General features: G+C 48.0%; 1 protein-coding gene across 2 annotated transcripts; it reads left to right on the top strand.

Annotated features, from left to right (window-relative positions):
* Nucleotides 1–25,575, top strand: TRIM3 (tripartite motif containing 3). 2 transcript variants are annotated; one of them, XM_008050002.2, is made up of 12 exons: nt 111–264; nt 9,810–9,977; nt 16,272–16,503; nt 16,728–16,879; nt 17,110–17,290; nt 17,556–18,288; nt 18,409–18,512; nt 22,774–22,941; nt 23,149–23,317; nt 23,583–23,653; nt 24,738–24,878; nt 25,005–25,575. In XM_008050002.2, exons 1-12 carry the CDS (start codon nt 218–220, stop codon nt 25,155–25,157), a joined length of 2,319 nt encoding a protein of 772 aa, XP_008048193.2. In that variant the 5' UTR covers nt 111–217; the 3' UTR covers nt 25,158–25,575. The 2 variants fall into 2 exon arrangements, with proteins under 2 accessions (XP_008048194.1, XP_008048193.2); XM_008050003.2 differs by lacking the exons at nt 111–264; nt 9,810–9,977 and adding an exon at nt 1–84 and having other exon boundaries at nt 16,272–16,498.
* Nucleotides 25,576–26,761: the final 1,186 nt, after the last annotated feature.

The raw sequence follows: 26,761 nt of genomic DNA, 5'->3' as shown, positions 1-26,761 counted from the left end.
CGGGCGCTGGCAGCGGGGGCAGCGCCGCGGGCCCCTCGGAGTGGCCGCAGTCCGGGCCTTGCCCTCCCATCCTGCTCCAACGCGGTGAGTGCGACGGGCGGGCCCCTTGGGTGCGTTTGTATTCCCTGTCTGCCCGGGTCCGGGTCCGAACGTCTGCGGGTGGGGGCGCGATGATTTTCAAAAGCTCTGCCTATCTGTGTCCACGTGAGGCGTGTCCATGTCCGCGAGAGCAGCAGGGGGAACCTTCGGGCTGTGGCTGCTCACGTGAGGTTCATGTTTTGAGGGGGGAGGCGCGGGTGGATGGGAGATGGTTCCTTGGAGGAGCGCGGGGTTTGGGAGCTTGTGTGTGCTGGTGGAGGGTTCTGAACGCTGCGGCCGAAGGTGGTGGTGGTGGTGGGGTGGGGTTGTTGAGTGGAACTCTAGAATATTGTGGCCCAGCTTGTCTGAAGGGTTCCTTTCTCTTTAGTGCAGATACCTCCACCCCTTGCTCCCCACTCCATCCTCCTCTGGCACTCACAGGCCCACTAGTCAGGTTGGAGAACACCCTTTCCACCCCTAGCACTGCTTGATGGAAAGGAAGCCTCATGCGGAGGCTGTTTCTTGTAGGAAAGGACCCCTCTGGTTCCCCTGTAGCTTGAGCCCAGCCTGGAGGACCCCAGACCCCTCCCTGGTTCTGATCCCCTCCCTTCTGGACTTGGCTTCCAAGGCTGCAAACCTGCAGGGACAGATGGTTGCAGGTTGGAGGGGCAGGATGCACCCCAGGGAGGTCAGTTCGACTGAGGGCAGGCCCTGGGCTTGTTCCTGGTGTGGAGATCTCCGATTGACAACAGAAACCCAGGACTGGCCCCAGGTCAGAGCAGGTGCAGAGAGAGATCTTCTTCACAGGTCTCTCCCTGGCAGTCTGTCCAGCTCGCCAGTGCCCATTCATCCCCTAAACAGCGATGATTTGCTGCAGAATTGGAATCAGAGCTACAGGCCTGACAGGTGCTGTCCCTTTCCAGGCTTGTATGCCTCCAGTGACAGAGCACTTACTATCTTCTGCAGTGGGAAAGCTTCCTTATGTTAAATGGAGGTCTCTCTCCTTGGAACTTTATTCACTTGCCTTTACTTTTGCATCTCTCTGGTGAAAGGGAACTGCAGAGATTTAAACATGGCTCTCCTGTCACCAACACATACTGAGCACTTCCTGTGTGCCAGGTACTGCTGCAGCCATTTAGGGGGCAATGACTTTCTTGCTGAGAGAAGAACTTGAGCAAAGAGCCATAAATGGGATAGTACAATCTGGGTCCAGAAAAACCATATAGTTGGAGTGTGCTCATGGAGAGTGTCACTAGTGACTTAAAACTTAACAAACACTAATTTTGGAAGGTGGAGACAACTGCGATCACCCTCTAACATACCCAGCCTTACAGTGGAAACTAGCAATCAAATCATCAAGATAATACAAGATGAGATTTAACGATAGGCACATATTATAGTCTGTAGGGGCCCTTGGCTTAAAAGGAAATCTTGGGAATCTTAGATCTTGAGAATAAAAAGGTTCCCCCCTTCTAATTTACAATGAAGAGAATGGGGTAGGAGTTTGCCTGGAGCTTTGCCTTGTGTTAATGGAGTCAGTGACAGAGTCAGGACTGAATCTTAGCTCTCCTGCTTTTTTAAACCTCGACACATTTCAAAGGCAAAAATTTAAGATATAGTCATAGCTTGTATCTGAAAAGTGAAAGAAAAGGCATACTTGAGATTACCAGGGTTCTGGTCTCTGTGGCTGGGTGAATGGTGGTGCCTCTTATTGAGATGAGAAACGTTACAGGAAGAGTAGGTTGGGGAAAATGAATTAAGTTAAGGGACTAATCTCAGTGTGCCATCTAAATAGACATGTGTAAGATGCAATTGTATATACAGGTCTGGGGTTCAAGAGAGTCTTCAAGTGCAGAAGGTAAAGCTTTGGGAGTCATTAGCCATTTGATGTTAACTGAAACCATGGGAGATGATGAGATTGCCTAGACAGAGGATGAAAAATGAGAAGAGCAGAGGCACTAGAACAAAACCCTGGGGGTACTAAACATTTAAGAAAGGGACAGTGCAGGAGCAGCCAAAGAGGCAGGTGAAGTCCTTAGTAAAAGTATCAAGTGTAGCCTATGCCCTTTTAAGTTTTGCACTCTTGCCTAAATGGTGCATATATCTTAATTTCTCATGCTTCTGTTTCGTTCCTTCACTGACTGTTTTCCCAATGTACCTATCAATCTTCTGTTTGTAGCTGAAGACCAAGCTCAAATATCTCTTCCTCTGGGAGCCTTCTTTTTTCTTCGTCACATTCAGAGTTAGCTACTTCCTTCTGTTTCATGCTGTAGCAGTTTAAACATGTCAATATCACAGTACTTATCACATTGTAGTTGTGTATTTACCGTGTCTATTTCCCATACTAGTCTAAAAACTTGTGAAAGACAGGGAGTGTGTCTGATTCAATTTTGTGTCTCCAGTTTCCAGTTGAAGGACCTGGCCCAGAGTGTGCCCAGGGAAGTTTGATTGAATGGTTCATTCACCTATTTACTCGGACTGTGATGAGGGGAGAGGGTACCCTGAATTTCTATCACTTTCTTTCCCCGACAATCTTATTTAAAGGATTCCTTTGACTTTTAGAACTTTACCTCATCCAAGGCTTTGCTTGTTTCAGAGAAAGCCCAAAGACTGTAACTTGTATGTCTTTTGTCATTTTGCTGAGGTCTTAAATGATCAGATACACCTGGAGGCTAGTGAGTAAGTGTAAGCCATTTTAGCAAACAAGTCTAACCTCTCTCATCCATTTTCAACAGTGCCTTGGTTATTTCCACTCCAACTGTGTAAATCACGTGTACTGAGAATCTCGTGAGATTTTGGAGAAAGTCATGGGGAAAGCTAATGCTGTTTGAGAATTTGGAAAAACTGAAAAGCCTTGAAACACATCCTTTGCGGATGTCAAGGATCTAGTGGAGTCAGCACTGGCTACCTTCATTTGTTCACAATCAACTTCTTTCTTAACTCCCTGGATCTGGCTTCCTCTCCTCCAGCCCCTGGGAATCATACTTTCTTAAGTTAATAACAACTTTTTTGGCTGGGCGCGGTGGTTCAAGCCTATAATCCCAGCACTTTGGGAGGTTGAGGCGAGAGGATTGCCTGAGCCCATGGGTTCAAGACCAGCCTGGGCAGCATGGTGAGACCTTGTCTCTACAATAAATCAAAAAATTAGCCGGGTGTGGTAGCGTGCGCCTGTAGTTATGGCTACTTGGATGGCTGAGGCAGAAGGATCACCTGAGCCCAGCAGGTCGAGGCTGAGGTGGCCAGGAGCATGCCACTGCACTCCAGTCTGGGTGACAGAGTGAGACTCCAACTCAATAAATAAATAAATAAATAAATAAATAACTTCTTTGAGATTTTAAATCATAGGGGCTCTCTGCAGCATTTCACTCTTGTTCATGAAACTTTCTTCTCCCTTGACCTTCACGACATCTCTGTTTCCTGCTTCTCCTGCCTCTCTTGCCATACCCTCTCAATCTTTTTTTGCAAGCTTTGCTTCCTGAGCCTGTCTCTTAAATGTTGCGGTTCCTGGGGCCTCAGTCATAGGCTCTCCTTTCTTGCCTTACCCTTTCTGGGTAATGTCATCCACTTCATGAACCACCTCTGCACCAACATCATCCAAATCTATATCTCCAGACAGACCTCTCTCCTAAGCTTTAGCCTGTCTTTCCAACTGCCAGCTTGGCCTTTACACTGGAATTATGTCCCACAGGCACTTCAGATTCATCATGTTAAACACTGAACATATCACCTCTTATCCAAACTGCTCTTCTTCTAGAGTTTCCAAACTAGAAAACTAGGAATAATCTAATTCCTCCTTCTCTCCAGACTCTGCATATAAAACCAACCAGTCACCAAACTGTGTTGATTCTTCCCTCTGAAATTATCTTGACCTCTCTTTGCTACTCACCTAATCAAGACAGTCTCTTAACTTTCCATTCTTGACCCCTCGAAACTATTTCCCACACGGCCCAGCAATCAAAAATTTACTTTTGTCAGTCTATACTTAACATTCCTCACCACCACCAAAATTTTCCTTTGCTCTTTGGGTTTTTTGTTTTGCTTTGTTTTGGAGACAGGGTCTCGCTCCATCTCCCGGGCCAGAGTGTGGTGGTGTCATCATAGTTCACTACAACCTTCAACTCCTAGGCTCAAGCAATTCTCCCACCTCAGCCTCCTGAGAAGCTGCAAACATAGGAATACCACCACGTCCAGCTAGTTTAACTTTTTTTTTTTTTTTTTGTGGAGACAAGATATCATTCTGTTGCCCAGGCTGGAGTGCAGTGGGGCCATCATAGTTCACTACAACCTTCAACTCCTGGGCTCAAACAATCCTCCTATCTCAGCCTTCTGAGAAACTGGGAATACAGGAATACCACCATGCTCAGCTAGTGTGTGTGTGTGTGTGTGTGTGTGGAGACAGGGCTATTTAGCACAGGTTGGTCTTGAACTCCTGCCCTCAAGCAGTCCTTCTGCCTTTGCCTCCCAAATTGCTGGGATTACAGGCATGAACCAGTATGCATGGCTTCTCTTCGGTTAAAGCTTTAAGCCCATAACAGGAAAGGGTTAAGTCTAAACTTTTTAATAAAGCCAACGAAGTAGTGTATGATGCAGCTCTTACCTATGACTCCATCATCATTTCTTAACAATCTTCTGTCATAGTGTCTGATCCAGTCTCCTGATGCAGATGCTCTCTATAACTGTTTCTCATCCTGTAGTTCTCAGCTTGAGTGTTACTTTTTTTAGGAGTACTCCTTTGGCCTCCAACCTCTCGACCCACTCTTGCCCAAAATCTAGGCTAGGTAACCTTCTTTGTATTCCTGGAGCAATCTGTGCTTCCCCATCATAGCCTTCACCACATTGCATTGCAGAAATCTATTTATTAGATTGTGCACTCCATGGAGGCTGAGCTGTGACTATTTATCTTTGTGTCCTCAGGCCTTGCAGAGGTGTTGTGTGAATGCTGAATGAGGGAATAAGGTGCTTTGAGAACTAAGCCATAAAGGATGAGTGGCATAATGCAGGGATGGCATAAGGCAGCCCGAGGCAGGAGGGTGAAGTCCAGCACTGAGTCCAAGGCCCTACAAGTGTCTGCTGTGAACAAACATTCCACCTGAACCACTACCTGTGGGATCTTGGGAGCAGATCTCTAGAGCACAGTGGGATGGGAAAGGTGGGAATAGGAGCCCAGAAAGGGAAGGGAATCTTAGGTTCAGGCTGAGGTATGGCCCTAGCGGCTGCGTGCCCAATAAACCTGGGTGGGGAACTGAAGCAGGAAGAGGAGGGGAGGGAGGAACTGTCCGTCCTTGGACTTAGCCCAATCCCCGCCTCTGTGTGACAGGCTGGGAGAGCCCCTTGGGCTTGGAGAGAGGCGGAGCCTGCCATTTAGCTACCCAGCTGAGCCCAGCAGACCACTCCTATTCTTTCTCCTAGCCTTCCCCTTCACCAGACTGAAGCTTCAGCTTGTCTCTGGCCACCCCTTCCCTCCTCCAACCCTCAATCTGTCCTCCCTCCTGCTATGTTGTCCTGGTATTAAGACGCCAGACTCAGAACCCATTACTTCTGGAGAGATGTAATGACAGAGTGAGTCGGGGTCTCATGCTGTCACCCAGGCTGGAGTGCAGTAGCACGATCATTGCTCACTGCAGCTTCGACCTCCTGGGTTCAGATGATCCTTCCTTCTCAGCCTCCTGAATACCTGGGACTATAGACATGTACCATCCTGCCTAGGTACTTTTTTTATACTTTTGTAGGGACAAGGTCTTGCTGTGTTGCCCAGGCTGATCTTGAATTCCTGGGCTCAAGCAATCCTTCCACCTTAGCCTCCGAAGTGTTGGGATTACAGGCGTGAGCCACCACATCAGGTCCATTCATCATCCTTAGGCAGACCCATGATGGATATAACTAGGCACAGACCTAGTCCTAGTCATTGCCTATTTTGAAGTAGTCCAGCTATTTTTCTTCCTCTCTTTATGAGCAAATCTCTGCCATGAATTGTCTGCATCTGCTATGTTAACTGCATCTCCTGTTTACTTTTCAGTCACTCTGACGTGGCTTCTGCCCCTGCCAGTCCACTACAACCAAATCTGATAGACACTCTTCAGTCCTTTTCTTTCTTCACCCTCCTTTTTCTTTTTTTCTTTTTTTTTTGAGTTGGAGTCTCATTCTGTCACCCAGACTGGAGTGCAGTGGCACGTTCCCAGCCTCCGCAGCCTCAACCTGCTGGGCTCCAGCAATCCTTCCACCTCAGTCTTCCAAATAGCTGGAACTACAGGCATGCGCTACCATGCCCAGCTAATTTTTGATTTATTGTAGAGATGAGGTCTCACCAAGTTGCCCGGGTGGGTCTCGAACCCGCAGGCTGAGGCAATCCACTCGCCTTGGCCTCCCAAAGTGCTGGATTACAGGCTGAACCACTGATCCCGGCCTCCCTCCTTTTTCTTGAATTGCTGTCTCCCTTAATCTGTTTCCACACTCTCTTGGTTTTTCTTCCCTCCCTCTGGGTTCTCCTTCTCAGTCACCTTTGCTGGCTCTCCTCCCTTGTGCCAGGCCCTTTTCTTATCAGTGTCCACTCTCTGCCCTAGTAGGTCTCATTTATTCTCATTGCTGTAAGTGCCATTAGTATGCCAATGATTCCAAATCAGTAACCAACCCAGACCTCTCTCTGAAGCACCTGTATTCCTCACTTGCCAGCTCTACTGGGACATCACAGAGACATATCAAACTCAGCATGCCTAGAACAGAATGCCCCAAATCAGCTCTCCCTGTCTCTGTTTATGGCCCATCATTTGCTCAAGTGAGAAACCTGGGAACCACCATTGACATTCTTTTTTATCTCTAACATGCAGTCCATCATGGTGTCCTTTTCATTCAACCTCATGAGTATTGGTCCAATCACTCCACCTCTTTGCCTATAGCTCTGCTAATACTCAACATCATCTTACCTGAAGAACTATGGTAGCCTCTTAACTGCTCTCCCTGATTCCACTCTTACTTCTCTTCCTCTACAATTCTCACAGCTGTCAAGAGTAGCTTTCTAATTTATTTATAAACTGCATCATCCTTCCTGCCCACTTAAGATAAAATCACAGCCGGGCTTGGTGTCTCAGCCTGTAATCCCAGCGCTTTGGGAGGCTGAGGTGAGTGGATTGCCTGAGCCCGCGGGTTTGAAACCCGCCTGGGCAACTTGGCGAGACCTCATCTCTACAATAAATCAAAAAATTAGCCGGGCATGGTAGCGTGCGCCTGTAGTTCCAGCTTCTTGGAAGGCTGAGGTGGAAGGATTGCCGGAGCCCAGCAGGTCAAGGCTGCGGTGGCCGGGAGTGTGCCACTGCACTCCAGTCTGGGTGACAGAGTGAGACTCCAACTCAAAAAAAAAAGATAAAATCACATTCTTAACATGGATTACAAGGTGCCTTGTGATCTCATCTCTGCCTATCTTCCCAAACTTGCCTCTTGCTTTTATTTACTTTGCTCCAACCACACAATCCTTTCAGATTCTCAGTGAATCTTTGACCTACAAACCTTCATCATGCTGTTCCTTCAACCTAGAATTATATCCCTCCCTGACTCCCTGTTGTTTCCCACCCTTACCCCTAACATTTTCCCCTCATTTCCCAGAACTCTGCTTAAAAGTTACCTGCTTGGAGAACACTTCCTTCCTTGATTACCCAATCAAAAGTGTTCTTTCTGGCTAGGCATGGTGGCTCACTCCTATAACCCTAATACTTTGGGAAACTGAGGCAGGAGGATTGCTTGAGCCCAGAGTTCAAGATGAACCTGAGCAATATAACAAGACCTCATCTCTTAAAAAAAAAAAAAATTAGCTGGGCTTCATGGTACAAGAAGGCTGAGGCAGAAGGATCACTTGAGCCTAGGAGGTCGAGGCTGCAGTGAGCTGTGATCGTGCCACTCTTTTTCAACCTGGGTGACAGAGCGGATCCCCGACTTGAAAAGAAAAGTGTTCTGTCTCATAGCATCCATTTTTATTTATACCACTCCCCTGTCACCACCAATGTGTAATTTTGTATTGACTTATTAACTTTAAAAAAAATCTACCACCACCTACCCACCACAAAGACAGTGACCATATCCATTTTATCAACTCCATTTCTAGCACCTGTACAAAGTGGGCACTTAGTAAAGAAACATTTGTTGAATTACTGAGTTAATTCAGTGAATGCAAACTAATCCTTATGACAGGCTCTGTGCTAAGTTCTAGGAATGAAAAAATAAAATAATACCTGCTCTGAAGAACACTGCGTGGAATGGAGGAAGAAGAGAAATAAGAAGAAAATTATAGTATAGTGTGTAAGAGCTAGGATGGAGGGAAGTATAGGGTGCTGAGGGACACAGAGGTGGAGCCCCTGGTCCAGATTTTGAGATATCAATGGGTCTTCTTCTTCTTCTTCTTCTTCTTCTTTTTTGAGTTGGAATTTCTCACTCTGTCGCTCAGACTGGAATGCAGTGGCATGCTCATGACCACCACAGTCTGGACCTGTTTGGCTCAGGCGATCCTTCCACCTCAGCCTTCCAAGTAGCTGGAACTATAGGCATGTGCCACCACACCGGCTAATTTTTTAGATTTATTGTAGAGATGAGGTCTCACCAAGTTGCCCAGGCTGGTGTCGAACCTGTTGGCTCAGGCAGTCCTCTTACCTTGGCCTCCCAAAGTGCTGGGATTATGGGTATAAGCCACTGCACCCAGCCAGTGAAGGTCTTCTAAAGGAAGTGATGTTTACAAGGGGACCTGAAAGATAAGCAGGAAGAGGATCAGGCAGAGGGAACAGAATGTGTAGTTGCTCAAGAAGCAAAAGAGAAGAAGGTGTTTTCTAGGAACTGAAAAGAAATTATAGAATCATGATTATAGAATCATGAGAATCATGAGAATTATAGAATCATGAGAAAAGAGGTTGTAGAGGAAGGTATGGGCCACACAAAGCTAGCCTCCTTGGCCAATTTAGGGACTTTGGACAATGGAGAACCATTGAAGGAATTTAAACAGGAACAATGACAAGATAAAATACATGTTTTAGAAACCTCATTCTGGCTTCAAGGAGGATAGATGAAAAGGAGCATGTGAAGAGTCAAGGATACCAGTTAGGAGGCTAGGAGAGAACTGATGGCCTGAATTGGGAACAGTAGCTATGGGATTGGAGAGAAGGAAATAAAATATTTAGGAGGCAATCCCGGCCTTGAAGCTGACTGGGAAAGAGTGTAATCCCAGGAAGTTGTGCTAAGAGGTGGGTCAGGGCATAGATAGAAGAGCTGCAGGTAGTCGGAGGAGAAGCACTCCCTTTGGAAGGTCTCTTGGAGGAGGATTTGACGGAGGCAGAGGAGATGAAGGGTGGGTGCGTCAGTGAAAATGGGCATCCCTGTACCATGCACTCAACACACACTATTTCAGATTCTCAAAACAACCACTTGAGGTAGAGCTTATCATTCCTATAGTTACAAAGTAGGAAACTGAGGCTCAGAGAAGTTATATGAATTGTTCAAGGTCACATAGCTGGTGAGAGTCTGAGCCAGGTTTGAAACTCAGTCTAACCCTAAGTCTGTGCTTTTAAACAGAACACCATACCCAAGAGTCACTCAGTCTATCTACTTCCCCAGTTCCTTCTAATCACTGCCCTGTCCTGCCCCTGTAAGGGAAGAACGGGGTAGGGGGCAATTCTCTGCAAGGGGGTTTGTGTGGTAGGGTTTGCATGGGGAGAGGGAGTGCTGGTCTACCTGGTGCTGACTGTCTCTCCAAACAGTGGCTGGTGTGAGTGCCAGGAGTCATCTGTGGCCACCATGGCAAAGAGGGAGGACAGCCCTGGCCCGGAGGTCCAGCCGATGGACAAGCAGTTCCTGGTATGCAGCATCTGCCTGGATCGGTACCAATGCCCCAAGGTTCTGCCTTGCCTACATACCTTCTGTGAAAGGTGAGGGGATGTGTGTACTGGGGAGGGATGAGGACCTTACGGACTCCCCTAAGAAGGGAGCTGCCTGTGTAAACCTGTAAAAGGTGAGGGAAACATGTACACATGGGAGTGGAGCAGGCAAACTCCAGCCTGCAGGAGATGAGGATTTGGGGGCAAGAACCTGTGAGAAGACCAGAAGCTCCTAACACTAGGCCATGGTCGTTGCTCAGAGTAAGGCCTTCTCTGCCTCTTTCCAAATCCCAAGACAGATTTCTATACCACCAGAGAAATCATTCAGTGCTAAGACTCTCAACCAGTTCTGGCACCAGCAGAGTTTGTGACCAGTGGGAAGATATTTGAAATGAGATCTGTCCTTCTCTGCCTGTTCTCATTATCCTCAGGTACTGAGTGAAAGGCAACCCCTCTCAGCCTCTGGGCTTCTATCCATCATTCATTCAGTCAATAAATATTTATTTATTGAGCAACTACTATGTGCCAGACCCTGTCCCAGTCATTGAATGTGCAGTGAGGAGCTCAAACAGATATGATCCTTACTCTTTTTAAAAATTGAGACATAGTATTTTACATATTTGTAGCATACATATGATATTTTGGTACATGCACAGAATGTATAATGATCAAATCAGGATATTTGAGATATCTATCATTTACGATCCTTACTCTTAAAGAACTTACAGTATAGTGAAGGAGAAAGATAATAATCAAATAATCATATAGCCAGATCATAGATAAATACAATATTGTACCCTCAATAAGTACTGCAAATAAAATGCTAAGCTATGTGAGATTAGCATATGGGATCTGTTATAATTTGGAGAATCATAGGTTTCCCTGTCACAGGATGGATAGGAGTCAACTAGGTAAAAGGAGCTGGAAGGGCATTTTAGGGAGAAGGGAGAACATTGGAAAAGACTGTGTGATGTGAAGACATGTATCTTCATGTCTGAAGAGGCCTGAAAGAAGCCCAGTGGAGCTGGAGCAGAGCAAGTGTGACTGAGAGTAGCATGGGATGCAGCTAGAGAGGCAGGTAGAGGCCAGATCACCTGAGCTTTGTAGACCTGTTAGGGAATTTCGTCTTTACCCTGAGAGCCATGTGAAGGCTTTGCAGGGTTTTATACTTGATCCATCTGTATTTTGACAGTATTCTTTCTTGGGCCCTTATCCTCTGACGTGGGTAGCCTGGTCCCTGGGACTTCCCACCATCACCTCTATCCGAGCTTTCTCTCTGTCTCCTACCCCCACTGAAACCTAACTCTGCCCTGGGAGTACTGCTTTCCTTCCAGCCCCGCTCTGAGATTCTGGCTCTACTGCCCTCACTACTTCATCAAATGGAAATGGTTTCAGCCTTCTTAACATTTCAAGTTCTTCTGTCAACCTGGGGAGTTCACTGCCCACTTATGCCTCTTGGTTCTTGACTATTTCTCCAGGGATGTCCCCCACTCTACCTCAGGAATGCTGATTCCCAACCATGTCCTGAATCATCACCCAGATGATTCTTGTCATCACCCAGAATAGCATCACTTCTGGGGTATAAACTCCAGTATTCCACTCTTGGTTCCCATTACCCCACTCCTACTGTACCACTTTTGACTCAGAATAGATAGACATCCAGCCCCTTTGACTGTTCCCTCTTTTCCCAGTTACCCATTCTGGCCTCCCTTTCTTCGCTGCTCATCCTGGATCTCTGGCTGACCATCTGAGAGTGCCCCCACAATTTCCTCACACCTTTGTCCTTTGCTAAACCTATGCATTTGAAGCTCAGTGTTAGATCAGAATCGTAAATATCTCTGAAGTTTCTATGCCCAGATCAGTGCACACTCCTGGAGAAGATCAGTAACTGAGAAATTGTAATAACAATAGCTACCATGTGTTGATTACTTATTATTTGCCAGGGACTGGCTAAGTGATTTACATGTATTGAATTACTTAATCTCCACAACGGATACTTTATTATCCCCATTTTATTTTAGTTTTTAATATAATTAAACACTTTTTTTTAGAGATGGGATCTTGCTGTGTTGCCCAGGCTGGACTTGAACTCCTGGGCTCAGGCAGTCCTCCCCCTTAACCTGAGTTGCTGGGATTATAGGCATGTACCACCATGCCCAGCTATCTCCATTTTAGAGAGGAGAAATTGAGGTACAGAGTCAGTAAATAATTAAGACATATTTTCAAGGCAACACAGCAGTAAATAACTGAGGTCTGAATCCAGGTTGGACCCTAAGCAGAGCCTTCACTCTCAGCGAGTACTCATCATTTACCCCTTGGTCCCTGCTCTCAATGAGCTTATGTTCTGGTGGGCAGTGACTGACAGCAAGCAAATAAATAAGGGAGCCACAGCTTGTGTTACTGTTTTGCAGGAAATAAACAGAGAGTAAATAGGAGTAGTTAAGCAAGGGGACTATTCTATATAGTCATCAGGAAGGCTTCCCTGAGGAGATGACTTGTGACCCGAGTCCTGAGGATGAGAAGGAGACAGACAAGCAACTTGTTCCAGGCAATAGAAAAATCTGTGCAAAGGCCTTAAGGAAGAAGTAAACAGGGCATGTTCAGAGACCAGAAAAGAAACTGGTGTGGCTGAGTGAGGAGGAAAAGGGATGAGGCAAAATCAGAGTGTGTCAGGGCAGTTCATGGGGTTGCTGGTAGGTTTTAGGAAAGTGTTTGGATTTTCTAGATGCAGTGGGAAACCATTGGAAGATTTTTTTCTAAGCCAGGAAATAATGTGTTATAAATTAGATTTTTAAAAAAGTTCACCCTGACTTTTGTGCAGAGAATGATTTATAAAGGAGCAGGAGTAGAAGCAGGAGATCAGTTAGGAAGCTATTGTGAGCCAGGTACACACAACAAATTGGAAGGAGGTATTGATGACTTAAAAGGTGTTTTGCAGAAGAACACTAGATTCAGTGAGCCGGGAAGAGAGCTGCAGAAGAACAAAGTGGAATGGTTGAAATGCAGATTTCAGAGTTGATGCAGTGACAGTTGATGACATATGAAGGGTGGTGGGAGCATGGAAATGAACAGCTGAGGTCATTGGGGGTGAGGAGGTCAAGGATTTAAGAAACCATGATGGTGGATGAATGTCAGTGTCACTGAGAATAATGGCAGAGTTGGGGGGTGGGCAGGTTATTGAAGAAGAGAGTGAACCAGGAGAAGACTTCCATAAACCAGGAGTAACCATTAGGTTAGTGGAGACAATAGCAAGAAGGGGTGGTATAAACAGAAGGCAAGAACTTCAAAGGAGTTGTGTAGAAGTGTTCCAGTTGGGAAGAGGGAGGGCTCAACCCCACCTTCTGGCCCTAAGGAATGTGGAGTATGAGACAGAAACCACTCTTGACTTGAGAAGACTGCAGGGAAAAGTAAGTCACAATTAAATAAGTTAATATTTGTGAAGCACTTAGAATCGTGCCTGGCACACAGTGTTTGTCAGATTTTAATTAATTAAGATAAAAGGGTGTAGGGGGAAAAAGGTATAGGGAACATTAAGAGAAGGGATTGATGATGTGGGAGAGTTTGCACAATGCATATCTTCCTTCCACAAATTCTTGGTCTCCAAACACAGCTGCCTTCAGTCCTGATGTCTGTTTCTGGTAAGTGTCCTCTTCCCCTCCCTTCAGTGACTAATCTGAGCCATCACCATGCTTCTGAATCCTCCCTCCTGCACTCTTGGCACTGATATTACCTGAGGCAAGTTAGGCACCCTCTCTGTAACTGTCCCCTGTAACATCCTCTACATCCTCCCTTCCTTTCCCCCTTCCCTTCATCCAGAGTATGGAGTTCACTCCTCCTCTTCAGGCCAACCCAAGCCACTCCTCCTTCCCCAAGACCTTGTTCTGTCAGTCTTCTGGTCTCTCCCACCTCTCCCTCTCTTCTGTTTACTTTCCATTTATAAAAACATGCTCAAAACTTCCCTTACAGACAGATAAAAGCTCTTTGTCCCCTTGTCCTCCCTCTAGTGCCATCCAACCCCTCAATCCCTTTCTCAGTCAACTTCCAACCTCTCCTTCACCCTTCAACTTGCAGCAGTCAAGCTTTCCTCCCCCCCCACTCCTTGCCTCTTTTCTTTATAGACAAAAGCACATTTGCCAAATTCAATGGGCATTTTCCAGTCCTCACCTTACCCGACTCCTCAGCTGTTTTTGACACTGATGACTACTCATTCCCTCCTGGAAATGCGCCACCCACTTTGCTCCCCTGATGCTGCCCTTTTCCTACTTCTTGGCCTGCTCTTCTTTGTTGTCCTCATTCAGTTTTTGCTGAGTGCTCAGTCCCTCTCTCTTATCACTGTCTTCCCCTTTTTGGCTGATCCATCCTCCTCCATAACTACCGAGGCTAGCTAAATGTCTATGGCATACCCATCTCTATCTCTCACCTGCCTTCTCCCCACCTGTCTACTGGGATAGTCCTGTGCCCTCTACTGGGAAATTCCACTGTTATAGTCAGTTCAACCAGGACAAGGCTGAACTTCCCTATAAGCTACTCCTTTTTCTGTTTCTCATCTTATTGAATGTCATTCCTGTCCACTCGGTTATCTAAGCTAGGAAGCTGGAAGTCAACCAAAATTCATCTCTCTCACTCCCCATATCTAATTAGTCAACACCTCCCTCCTGCTGTACTTTTAACATTTTTTTAAAGAGAGAGTTCTGCTCTTTTGCCGAGGTTGGAGAGCAGTGGCATTTTCATGGCTCACTATAGCCTTTAACTCCTGGCTCAAGTGATCATCTATCCTCAGCCTCCTGAGTAGTTAAGATTACAGATTAAGATTACAGATGTGGGTCACCACATCTGGCCAATTTTTTAACTTTTTGTAGAGATGGAGTCTCATTCAGTTGCCTAGGAATTTGTCTCAAATTCCTACCTTAGGTGATGTGATTCTCCTGCCTCAACCTCCCAAAGTGCTGGAATTACCAGGCTGTACTTAACTACTTCTCAAATTTGTTCCCACCTTATAGTCTACATTATTACTGCTTACATCCAGGTCTTCCTCACCTCTTGCCTAGGTTATTCTAAGAGTATATTGGTTAAGTACAACTTTGCTTTGCATTTGAATCCAGGTTCCAGCACTCACTACCTTTGTTACCTTCAGCCACTTGCCCTTTCCAAGTCTGTTAACTTAGACATAACTGGGAAAGCACAGCCACCTGGCACACAGGTGCTTAATAAGTGGTAACTAGTTGGTGATGCCACTGCTGCCTGTCTACTGCCTCATCCCCTTTAAATTCACCCTTCACACAGAGGTGGTGAAGAGGAGTTTGACAAAATGTAAACCTGGCTGTACCGCCCTCTTGTTGCTGGTGGGATAACTTCTAAGCTCCTTGATTTCTCTCATCATCCTTTCCTTGGACTTTGTCTCCAGCCACTCAAACTGTTTATAGCTCCCTACCCACACTATGCTGCTTCTTGCTGCCTTCTGTACCTGGACCACCCTTTCTCCTCTCCCTGCTCCTTTCTTTGGCAGGCTAACAATTGTTTATCCTTGAAGATTTAGTTCATATCACCTCCTCTGAATCCTTTCCTGGCCACCTTCTCCACCTACCTGAGCCAGATATTTCTTCATCACCACCTCTACTGTATTCCTTATATTAATGATAATTAATACAAGTAGTCTACCATATATAGTGCTTTTGTGAGTCAGGAATTTTACATTTAATCCTCTTTAAATATAAGTACTTTATATTTAATCTTCTAACACCCTGTGAAGTCTGTACTTTCTCCATCTTATAGAGGAAGAGTCCTTGGCTCTTCAAAGTTATGTAATTTATCAGGGGTCACACAGTCTAATAGGTAACTGACCTGGGAGCTACAAGACCCATTCCTTAATCATTACACTATTTACTTCTCTAAACTTTATTTCTGTGAACTTTTTTCCTTTTGTAGACAGGAAGTATTTTAAGGGCGGGCACTGTGGGTTTGTTTTTTTTTTTCTTCAGAGCTTAGCACAAATTTGGCAAGAGTAGGTAGACAGTACAAGTTTAATAAGTTAAAGAAGTGTGGGGGGCTAGTTGCACATTCTCTATGAGAAGAGTTTGTAAACACCTGTGAAATGTGAGCCTGTGTTTGTGCACACTTGAGGAATGTGGATAGTCTGCTCTTCTGAGAGTGGTCAGGGATATTTTTCTTCTCAGTTGTGAGAGGCTTTACACCTGCTGGCAGATGAGTGTCAACCAGAGAGGTTTCAAAATAAAGTGTAATGGCACACCTGTGAGGAGAGGAGTTGGCACCATGGGAAGTGTAAGAAAAGGTGCACTGATGTCAGCCCATCTCCTCCTTCCTTTGACTCCCCTCCTCCCTGGCCAGATGTCTCCAGAACTACATCCCTGCCCAGAGCCTGACACTGTCCTGTCCGGTGTGCCGGCAGACGTCCATCCTCCCCGAGCAGGGTGTCTCAGCACTGCAGAACAACTTCTTCATCAGTAGCCTCATGGAGGCGATGCAGCAGGCATCTGATGGGGCCCACGACCCCGAGGATCCCCATCCCCTCAGCGCAGTGGCTGGCCGCCCTCTCTCCTGCCCCAACCATGAAGGCAAGGTGGGCCCAAGCGAGGCCCAGTGAGGCCAGGACTTGGGGTGGGAGGAGGAGGAGAGGCACTTGGGGCGTGCCGACTAGCTGTGGGTGGCAGGGTGTGACTCTGGATGAGTGGTCCAGGTAGGGGTACACTTGGAAGGTGAGGGGCAAGGAGGGCAGGTAGGGAGGGGAGGGGACAAAGAAACATGAGTTCTAATCATTGCCTGACTGGAGTATTTGTACCACAGACGATGGAGTTTTACTGTGAGGCCTGTGAGACGGCCATGTGCGGTGAGTGCCGCGCAGGGGAGCATCGGGAGCATGGCACAGTGCTGCTGAGGGATGTGGTGGAGCAGCATAAGTCGGCCCTGCAGCGCCAGCTGGAGGCCGTGCGTGGCCGGTAGGCACCAGGCAGGGACCTGGGCTGGTGGGACCACAGGGATGGTATCTCAGCAGGAGTAGGGAAGGGATCCTGGGGACAGGAGAGAATGGGTCTGGGGAGGGCAGAGATAGTCCCCGGTCTTGGGAGGGGAGACTCTCTAGGATGACAGCAACAGGGTCGCCAAGGAGAAGGGATGGTTTGGTGAGGGCCCCCCAGCAACCCTGGCATGGGATGTCTCTCCTCCCCAGATTGCCACAGCTGTCAGCAGCGATTGCCCTAGTGGGGGGTATCAGCCAGCAGCTGCAAGAGCGCAAAGCAGAGGCCCTGGCCCAGATCAGTGCAGCCTTCGAGGACCTGGAGCAAGCCCTGCAGCAGCGGAAGCAGGCTCTGGTCAGCGACCTGGAGACAATTTGTGGGGCCAAGCAGAAGGTGTGTCTGTCTTCACCCGTCCCTACTGTCGTCCATCATGAGATGGTTTATTGCTTCCACTGTTTCCCTGCCTTCCACGCCAGCATCCCCCTTTCCCCAGCCCATACTTTCTGCCTCCTGGCATCGCCCTGTAGGTGTTGCTGGGCATCTGTGTCTTCTGTGCACAGCACCCCCTTGTGTTTCTTTCATGCCATGGTACTACAAGTTCATCCATAATCACAAAGACTGTCTGGGCCAGTCGGCTCACCCACCTTCCCCTCCTCAGGTGTTGCAGACCCAGTTGGACACACTGCGCCAGGGTCAGGAACACATTGGCAGTAGCTGCAGCTTTGCGGAGCAGGCGCTGCGCCTGGGCTCAGCCCCGGAGGTGCTGCTGGTGCGCAAGCACATGCGAGAACGGCTGGCGGCGCTGGCAGCACAGGCCTTCCCAGAGCGGCCACACGAGAACGCACAGCTGGAACTGGTCCTTGAGGTGGACGGGCTGCGGCGGTCGGTGCTTAATCTGGGCGCTCTGCTCACCACGAGCGCCACTGCACACGAGACGGTGGCCACAGGCGAGGGCCTGCGCCAGGCACTGGTGGGCCAGCCCGCCTCTCTGACCGTCACTACCAAAGACAAGGACGGCCGGTTGGTGCGCACGGGCAGCGCCGAGCTGCGCGCCGAGATCACCGGCCCCGATGGCGCGCGCCTTCCAGTGCCGGTGGTAGACCACAAGAACGGCACGTATGAGCTGGTGTATACAGCGCGCACCGAGGGTGAGCTGCTCCTCTCGGTGCTGCTCTATGGACAGCCAGTACGCGGCAGCCCCTTCCGCGTGCGAGCTCTGCGTCCTGGGGACCTGCCGCCTTCTCCAGATGACGTGAAGCGGCGCGTCAAGTCCCCTGGTGGCCCCGGTAGCCATGTGCGCCAGAAGGCAGTGCGTAGGCCCAGTTCCATGTACAGCACCGGCGGCAAACGGAAGGACAACCCAATTGAGGATGAGCTCGTCTTCCGTGTTGGTACGGATGGCGGAGGGGGAGTCAGGCAGGGTGGGCACAGTCGGTGAAAGGGGAGGGCAGGGAGGTTCAAAATGACCTCCGAGGGAATTCTTTGTTTTCCCTCCCATCCCTTCCCCACAGGCAGTCGTGGAAGGGAGAAGGGCGAATTCACCAATTTACAAGGTGTGTCCGCGGCTAGCAGTGGCCGCATAGTGGTAGCAGACAGCAACAACCAATGCATCCAGGTAAGCACCTTTACTGCTCTCCCTGACACCAAACAGGGCTCTTAAGGTACAGCCTCTTGAAAAGACAGAGTGTGCAGGTCACCTCCTGAAAGATGAAACCCAAGATAGTACCATTCCTTAAGAACAATGAATCAAATCACCACGCCTCACCCACTCACTAGTCACTCCACACCTGCAAACCACAACAGTAGCCAGCACATTCAGTCAGGAACTAGAGTTTACTGTGCCTGTAGCCTCTACCTCCCAGGCCATGGCTCAGACCAGATTAGCTCCTGGACCCCAAGGATCTGGCTCATTCCTCCTTTCCCTCTACCTCTCCTTGAGCCTCTTATTTCTCCCCTTTTCTCTTGGTGGTCAATGCAGGCCTGCCCTCCCTTGCTGTCTTTTAACATGCCTGCCTGGCTACAGAATGTATGTTGTTTGTCTGGAGTCTCTGAAGTTATCCGGTTGGCTATACAGTCAAACATCAGTAACTTGCCAAAGAGGGTGTCTTTTAGTGGCTAGAAATTGTAGCGCAACCTCACAGATGATCCTGCCCCTGCCTTTCTCACTACCTCACACTCCTGGTTAGGGCATCCTCCACAGCGAATGGACATAGGGTCTCTGCTGCACTACAAGCTCCTTTTTAATGCCAGGAAACATACCTTTATTTCTTTAGTCCTTGTAGTAAGCCCAGAGCCTAGTACAGTGGGCACCAAGGTAGGAGACACAGTATAGCAATTAAAAGCTCAGACTTTGAAACCAGACACCTGAGCTGGAATCCCAGCTCTAGCACATACTAACAAGTCACATGACCTCTTTGAGCTTCAGTTGACTCATGTGTAAAATTAGGAAAAGCATACCTGATAGGGTTGCTGGGAGTATTAAATGATGTGATGTACTGTACCTGACACCTAGTGAACCTTCTAATGTTAGCTATTGTTAAAAATATCATTGTCCAGGTGGAGGCTGTAAACAAAGGCAAGAAGGTGGGAAAGTGCTGGAGGAGGTTGTTCAGGGAACTGGAAGGATCCCAGCAGGCTTGGAGGTAGATTACTATTAGAAGCTGGGGCAGCCGAGGTCAGATTGTAAATGGTTTGGCAATGATGCTGTGGATTTTTGACTTTATCCTGTAGGGGATTGTTTCTAACTGCCATGCACTTCCTTTCTTGGAAACATTTTATTGGGAGGTGAAACTTTTCCCTGAAGAACCTTCCTTCACAACACTATACGTTTAAACTTCCTGACCCTGCTTGAGTATTTCTGTCTTGGATCCAGCGGTGCTGAAGGCTTTCTTCTCAGTATTAGCTCCTTCCTGGTCCCTGCTTTCCACCTAGCAGGCTCAAAGTACCAGGAATTCTTCTGTGGCCAGATTCCCAGTCCTGTCCAGCTCTCCTTTACTTCTACCCTGTTTCTAAGAGCAGAGGAATGGAGAGGCTCAGTGCAGCACAGGGAGGAATTTGGGGGCCAGCTTGTGTTGTGAGGAGGGGATTAGGGACTGGGGTGGGGGAAGGTGCTGAGGCTCTGCTCAAGGACTCTCTTCACCCTCCAACTCCTTTTCAACCCCCTAGGCCAGGGATATTTCCTGGAATAAAAGTTGAGATTTGGGGATACCTTCCCTGTTGTGCACACACACTGGTGCTCACTGTTCACAGGCACAGATGGGAGCTACCTACTTTTCCCCAGTGAGGGACCATGCTTGCCCATTGTTTCATGAAGGGGAATTGAGAGAGGGGTCCTGGTGTAGCCCCTCTCCTTTCCGCATGTCTGATACTCCTATAGTAGTCCTCCTTCTTGCTCCTACTCCCACTTGCCCCAATGTCATCACTGCTAGGAGCCTGGCTCTTGGATTTCTAAACTGAATTTCTGCTTCTCTTACTCTGGGGTCCTCAGGGCTGCTATGGGCTGGACTCCCAGGTGGGATGTGACCCACTGCCTCCTCTCAGTTCATGAGGATTGGGGTCCTTGTGAGCTTTTCCTCCTGAGCCTTCTATGGTGCAAGGTGAGGCAAGCCCCTTCATTGAGCAGAACCAGCATCAGCTGACGGAAGACAAAAAAAAATTTTGTTATCTTGAATGAAGAATTTGATTTGTATATATTATCTCCTTGTATAATTGCCTTAGTGCTAAAATGTTATCAGCTCTTCTGTGAAAACGTCTTCATTTCCTTCAGGCAGAATGTTAATCACATTCTTCTCTGAGCTCCCTCACTCTTTTGCTGAAGCATTTTTTATACTTTCCTGGAATCACTAGTTTGTTTTGTTGTTTTCTTTTTGTCTCTGTCCCCCACTATACTCTGGGATCACTGAAGTCAGGGATCTATGTACTGATACTGTGGTATAAGAGAGAGATGTTAAAGACCAAATGAGGATACCAGCAGATTCTAGAGACATTAAGGAAGCAAATATGACAGAATTTTTTGAATCATCAGATGTCAAGGAAAAGGGAGGGATCAAGAATGGCAGGACTTGTAGACTGGGTGGATGGTGTTGCCATTCAGGAACAGGTATAAGTTGATAAATTCACTTTTGCACATGCTGAGTTTGAGATAGCTGTGGGCATCCAAGTGGAGATGTTTAACTCAGGTCCGAGATTGAGCTGGGGAATTCACTCATTTGTTGAATGTCTGCTATGTGCCAGATACTAGACCAGTGCTGCAAGTGCAGCAGCAAATGAACAGATGCAGTCTCTGCCCCCACAGGGCTTTCATCCTGAGAAGAGGACACAGATATTTAACAGTTACTTAGCTACGAAGTGACAGTTGTTATGAAGAAAGCTGTAAAACATATATCATGGGGACCTAACTTTATGTGTGTATATTGATTCAGTGGAAGAGGGGTGCTTGGTCATTACTTCTCTGAAGAAGTGAGCTGGAAATTCTGAGAGTGGGAAAATGAGTAGGAGTTAGCCAGGTATAAAGGGGAGATAGGATAGAATGGAAAGAACAAGACCCCCCAAAGCCTCATCAGTGTTGAGCCTGAACCTGGGCTGCTGAGGTGAGAAGGGCAGATATATTACCTTACTGCTGAACTGGTGGGACCTTTTAGTCCCTCTTGCTTCAGCTCTTTAGCTGGTGGTACCTCTCTTTTCATACTGATGAGTACTGTCCTGCCATAGGGAGTCAAAGCAGAACCCAGGGCCTGTTGCTGACCAGCTAAGGGAGGACTTGGGGGAAGATCTATATCAGGAGATAGTGACATGTGTTTGTGGGACCAGGTTAAGGAACCCAGTCCACTAAGAAGGGAGCAGGTCTATTCAAAGAGTAAAGCCAAGGGCCAGAACGTGAGTTCTTAAAGGCTGTTCCTGGCTCTGGTTCATCTTGTGTCCCCAGAACCTATAACAAAAGAGTGTATGAAACTTATGCAATGAGTAACATTTTGACTGTGAAGGAGAAGCCAGGAGCTTAAGAGGGAAGGAGGATTAAAGGAGGCGTTTTGGGGATGGGGAGACCTGAGCATGTTGGGCAGCTGAGGTGGAAGATCAGAGAATGGAGAGGTTGAAAAGTTCACTCTGTCTAGAAGGAAAGTTTCCTTGACAGCCCCATAGCCTGAATGGACTAATCCTTGTATACTCTCTCCCCTCTCACCTACCCCTTTCCAATCTGCTACTAAGTCCTTTTGAGTCTACCTCCTGTATGTCTCTTGAATCCATCTGCTTCCCTCCAGCCAGTTTCCTTGGCCAAGCCATCGTCATTTGTCACCTGGACTACTACAACAGCTTCTGACTGAATGACTAACTTCCAGTCTTGACTCCTCTCTCCAGCCAGAGTGCTCTTTCTAAAAAGAAAATCTGATATTGCCACTTCTATGCTCAGAAATGTTCAGTGACTCCTCTTTACACCTAAGATAAAATATAATTTCTTCTTTGCTTCACCGGGGTGCTCCCTGCAATCCAGCCACACTGGACAGGTCTTTGAACAGTTCCTATATTGGACTCTGCCTTTTACAAATGGTTCACTCTGAATGCCTTTCCTCCTTTACTGGTTGACTTTGGTTCATCATTTGGCTATTAGTTCAGATGTCCCCTTCTCTTGGAGCCTTTCCTCACCATTCCTCTGCACCCCTTTTATATTCTCATTGTCCCATTCACACCTCTGCTGCATGTCCCCTAGGCCTGCCGCCATGTTTGAGTTCTCTGTATCCCCAGCATGGTGTCAGTAAGTGCTTGTTGAATGACTGAATAAATGGGGGGAGGGGTCTTCTCCCTCAAGATTCTACTCCCTTCTCTCTGTGCCCACAGTATCTCCCCTCCTCCCTGCTCCCTCCCTTGCTCCTCTGCTCCAGGTTTTCTCCAATGAGGGCCAGTTCAAGTTCCGTTTTGGGGTCCGAGGGCGCTCACCTGGGCAACTGCAGCGCCCCACAGGTGTGGCAGTGGACACCAATGGAGACATTATTGTGGCAGACTACGACAACCGTTGGGTCAGCATCTTCTCCCCTGAGGGCAAGTTCAAGGTGAGAGGCCTGCTGTTGCAACACTATACCATGGTGACCAGCTGAGCTGACTGGTGCCTTCTGGTGGTCAGGGACTGGACTGATCCAATCCTGCCTCCTCCTGCTCTCTGGTCCATCTTCAGCCCAAGATTCTGCTTTGATGTGGGGTTAGGACTACTCTCCCCACTAGTCAGGATAAAGTTCCTTATGGGCATTCTCTTCTTCCAGACCAAGATTGGAGCTGGCCGCCTCATGGGCCCCAAGGGAGTGGCCGTAGACCGAAATGGACATATAATTGTGGTCGACAACAAGTCTTGCTGTGTCTTCACCTTCCAGCCCAATGGCAAGCTCGTTGGCCGTTTTGGGGGCCGTGGGGCCACTGACCGCCACTTTGCAGGTATCAGGGGACAACTCCAAGATCTGTTCTGATTCCTCAGTCCAGAGAACTCCCCTAGATGCCCCAGCACTAAAGACCCTTCCTCTTCTATTTTGGCCAGAGATTTTTCCCTTCCCCGTACCCTAGCCCCATCATCCCAGAGATAATTTGTCTTGGCCCAGAGATCCTACCCCTCTCCTAACCCCTAGTTTTATCATCCCAGATACTCTTCCCTGTCCCACTCAATATCCCAGTTTTTGCTCTAAAGACCACTTCTTATTTTCAGGGCCCCATTTTGTGGCTGTGAACAACAAGAATGAGATTGTAGTAACGGATTTCCATAACCATTCAGTGAAGGTCAGTGTCCTCCCTCCCTCCCTCTACAACCACTGTCCCAATATCCTTTCCTCTTCCACAAGACTCTTCTCTCCCTTACTCCCTTCTCTTCTCCCTTGAGGTTGTTCATTTGAACAGTAAGCATTTATGGCATGACTACTTTGTCCCAGGCACTATACTAGAAGCTAGAGAAACAGTGATGAACAAAGCAAACACATTCCCTGTCTTCTTGATTATACTCTGGTAGGGAAGAGAAATAGGTAACCAGGAAACTGCAATACAATGTAATATATTCTGTGATAGGGAGATGCAGAGAACTGTGAAAGGGCATAGCAAAAGCATTTTATTCAAGGAAGACTATTTGAGGAAGACCTAAAGCACACACACACAAAAAACAGAGAAGGAGGAGAGTGTTTGAAGCAAGGACACAGGAGGAGCCAAGAATGAGAGGTGGGAACTCTTATAGTGTGTTCAAGAAATCCCAAGTAGTTCAGACTATGTTTGAGGAGGGAATGGTGCAAGGTGAGGATGAGGCTTGTGTGTTCCATTAAGTGACTGTCTGTCTTCCCAAGAGCTATGGGAGTCATGGAAGGATTGCATGTAGGGGAGTGATAACGATCCTGTATGTCTTAGATCACTCAGGCTGAGGCAAGACTAGAGGTAGGAAGATCAATCTTTTGCAGTGATCCAGATGAGAAATGATGAGAACCTAGACCATAATAAAGGTGTGGCAGTATATATATAGGGTACAGATTTGCAAGAGGGATTTGAGGGTTGTGCTAATTCTTTGGCTATCAAGCAGAGAAGAAGGTGGAGTCGAGAATGACTCATGGCCGGCTGGATGGGGTACCTGTCCCTGAAATAGGGAACTCAAAACAACTGATTTCCCCGAGAAGATGAGCTGTTAGATTTGATATTCCCAAAAGACACCAGCAGGAGATATCCAGTGGACAGTAGTGTACATGAACATGAAGCCTGGAAAGAATTCTGGGATATAGCTGCATATCTGGGAGTCCTCAGCCCTGGGACTTCACTCTGTCCTCCTCCAAGGGCCCACCCTCTGCCTGAGGCCAAGTTCCCAGCCCCCAGCCCCTTCCCCCACCAGGTGTACAGTGCCGATGGAGAGTTCCTCTTCAAGTTTGGATCCCACGGTGAGGGCAACGGGCAGTTCAATGCCCCCACAGGAGTAGCTGTGGACTCCAATGGGAACATCATTGTAGCTGACTGGGGCAACAGCCGCATCCAGGTGAGTAAGGCCCAGGGATGGCATGAGGGTGAGATTTTCTGCTATGCCCCAACGCACCCCCACCCCCAAAACAGCCTCTTGTCTGCCTGATCTCACCTCTCCCTCCAAACTCCACTCCTTCCCCAGGTATTCGACAGCTCTGGCTCCTTCCTGTCCTATATCAACACATCTGCAGAGCCACTGTATGGCCCCCAGGGCCTGGCACTGACCTCGGATGGCCACGTGGTGGTGGCTGATGCTGGCAACCACTGCTTTAAAGCCTATCGCTACCTCCAGTAGCTGCACAGGGGCCCTACCTGGCTTGTGGAGGGACAGACATAGGGGTGATTGGACAAGAGGGTCTGGCTGGGAGGTGGACCAGACCTGGCAGCACTGAATGTGGGCTGTGGGCGTGGGTGCGCCTGGTGCCCTCCCTCTCCCCCCCACCCCCACGGTTGCACTTTATTTATTCGGTTCTTGCTTTGGCGACTGGGTGGGCCTGGACTGTGGTCCCAAGGATGTGTGCAGAGCTTCACTCTATCCCTCTTACACACCTCCCCTGCACCCTCAGTCTGCTCCCCACCCACCCCAACCTGGGGCCAGAACAGCCTCCTATTCCAGGACAGAAGTCCCTCTGGTTGTCTCCCTACCACCCTATACACACTGACAGAGACAGCAATACCCCACACCCCGTATTAAATAAATGTCTTCGCCAAGATGTTGTTGCTGGGTTTTTGTGGGGGGGGCTTTGGTGAGGGGAGTGGGTAGTAGGACTAGATCTGGACTAAGAGACGAGCAAGCAGGCAGGAAGGGGACCCAGATTTCCAAACAGGTCCTGATGTTTTGAAACTTCAGGAGGCTGGGTGCAGTGGCTGAAGTCTATAATCCCAGCACTTCGGGAGGCCAAGGTGAGGGGATTGCCTGAGCCCACTGGTTTGAGAACAGCCTGGGCAACTTGGCAAGGCCTCATCTCTATAGTAAGTCAAAAAAGTAAATAAGCTCAGTGTGGTAGTGTGCGCCTGTAGTTCCAGCTACTTGGAAGGCTGAGGCAGAAGGATTGCCTGAGCCCAGCAGGTGGACACTGGGGTAGCCATGAGCGTGCCACTGCACTCTAGCCTGCGTGAGGGAGTGAGACTCTAACTCAAAAAAAAAAAAAAAAGAAAAGAAAGAAAAAGAAAAAGAAAGAAAAGAAAGAAAGAAAGAGAAAAGAAAGAAATGTCAGGAGAAGCGAGCAAGAGAGGATGAACTCCCAAGACCTTGAGCCATCTACCAAATCCCCATCCCCAGGCCCTGCATCTCTTGGAGAAATAGGCAAGTCTTTTGCCTGTCTTAGGTTGGGAGTGATCCTTGCCCAGCACACAGCCAACAGGAAGCGCAGTTTTAGGGTATGAAAGCAACGCTTGACACCCTAGCCTGGGCTTGGGACTTGAGGCTAGCCCTGGTGGAAGCTGGGTATGGAAGACTCCATGACCAATTTTAGGAGTCAGCCCTGCATCGCAGACCTATCCCCTTGCTCTCCTTTCCAAGATTGCTGTCCCTTTCCCAGAATGGAATGAGGGTTCTCATACTCCCTCCTGAGCTCTAGTCTGCCAGGGTTTGGCTGCCAACTCAAGAGATAATTGAAAGCAGCATTCAGTGATTTGAGAGGTAGGGACTATGATTTTGTCCTCTATGGAAGATTGAAGCTCTGAGAAATAGGTCATATTGCTGGTGAATAGCAGAGCCCAGACTTGAATCTATAGCTGTCAGACTCATAACTGGTAAGTTATAGCAATGTACTTATCCTTGTATCCCTTGTACCTGGCAGAGAAGGCTCTCAAGATTTGGGAAATGTTGGATCTGGGAAGGTTGATCATGAGAGGTCATGGAAAAGATGAAGACATTGTCATGGTATAGTAGAATTC

This window comes from Carlito syrichta, unplaced genomic scaffold, assembly GCF_000164805.1.
Source record: "Carlito syrichta isolate Samal-C Ts95f unplaced genomic scaffold, Tarsius_syrichta-2.0.1 Scaffold142889, whole genome shotgun sequence".
Taxonomy (NCBI): domain Eukaryota; kingdom Metazoa; phylum Chordata; class Mammalia; order Primates; family Tarsiidae; genus Carlito; species Carlito syrichta.
The sequence above is the reverse complement of the archived record's forward strand: the minus strand, read 5'-3'. Positions and strand labels throughout refer to the sequence as shown.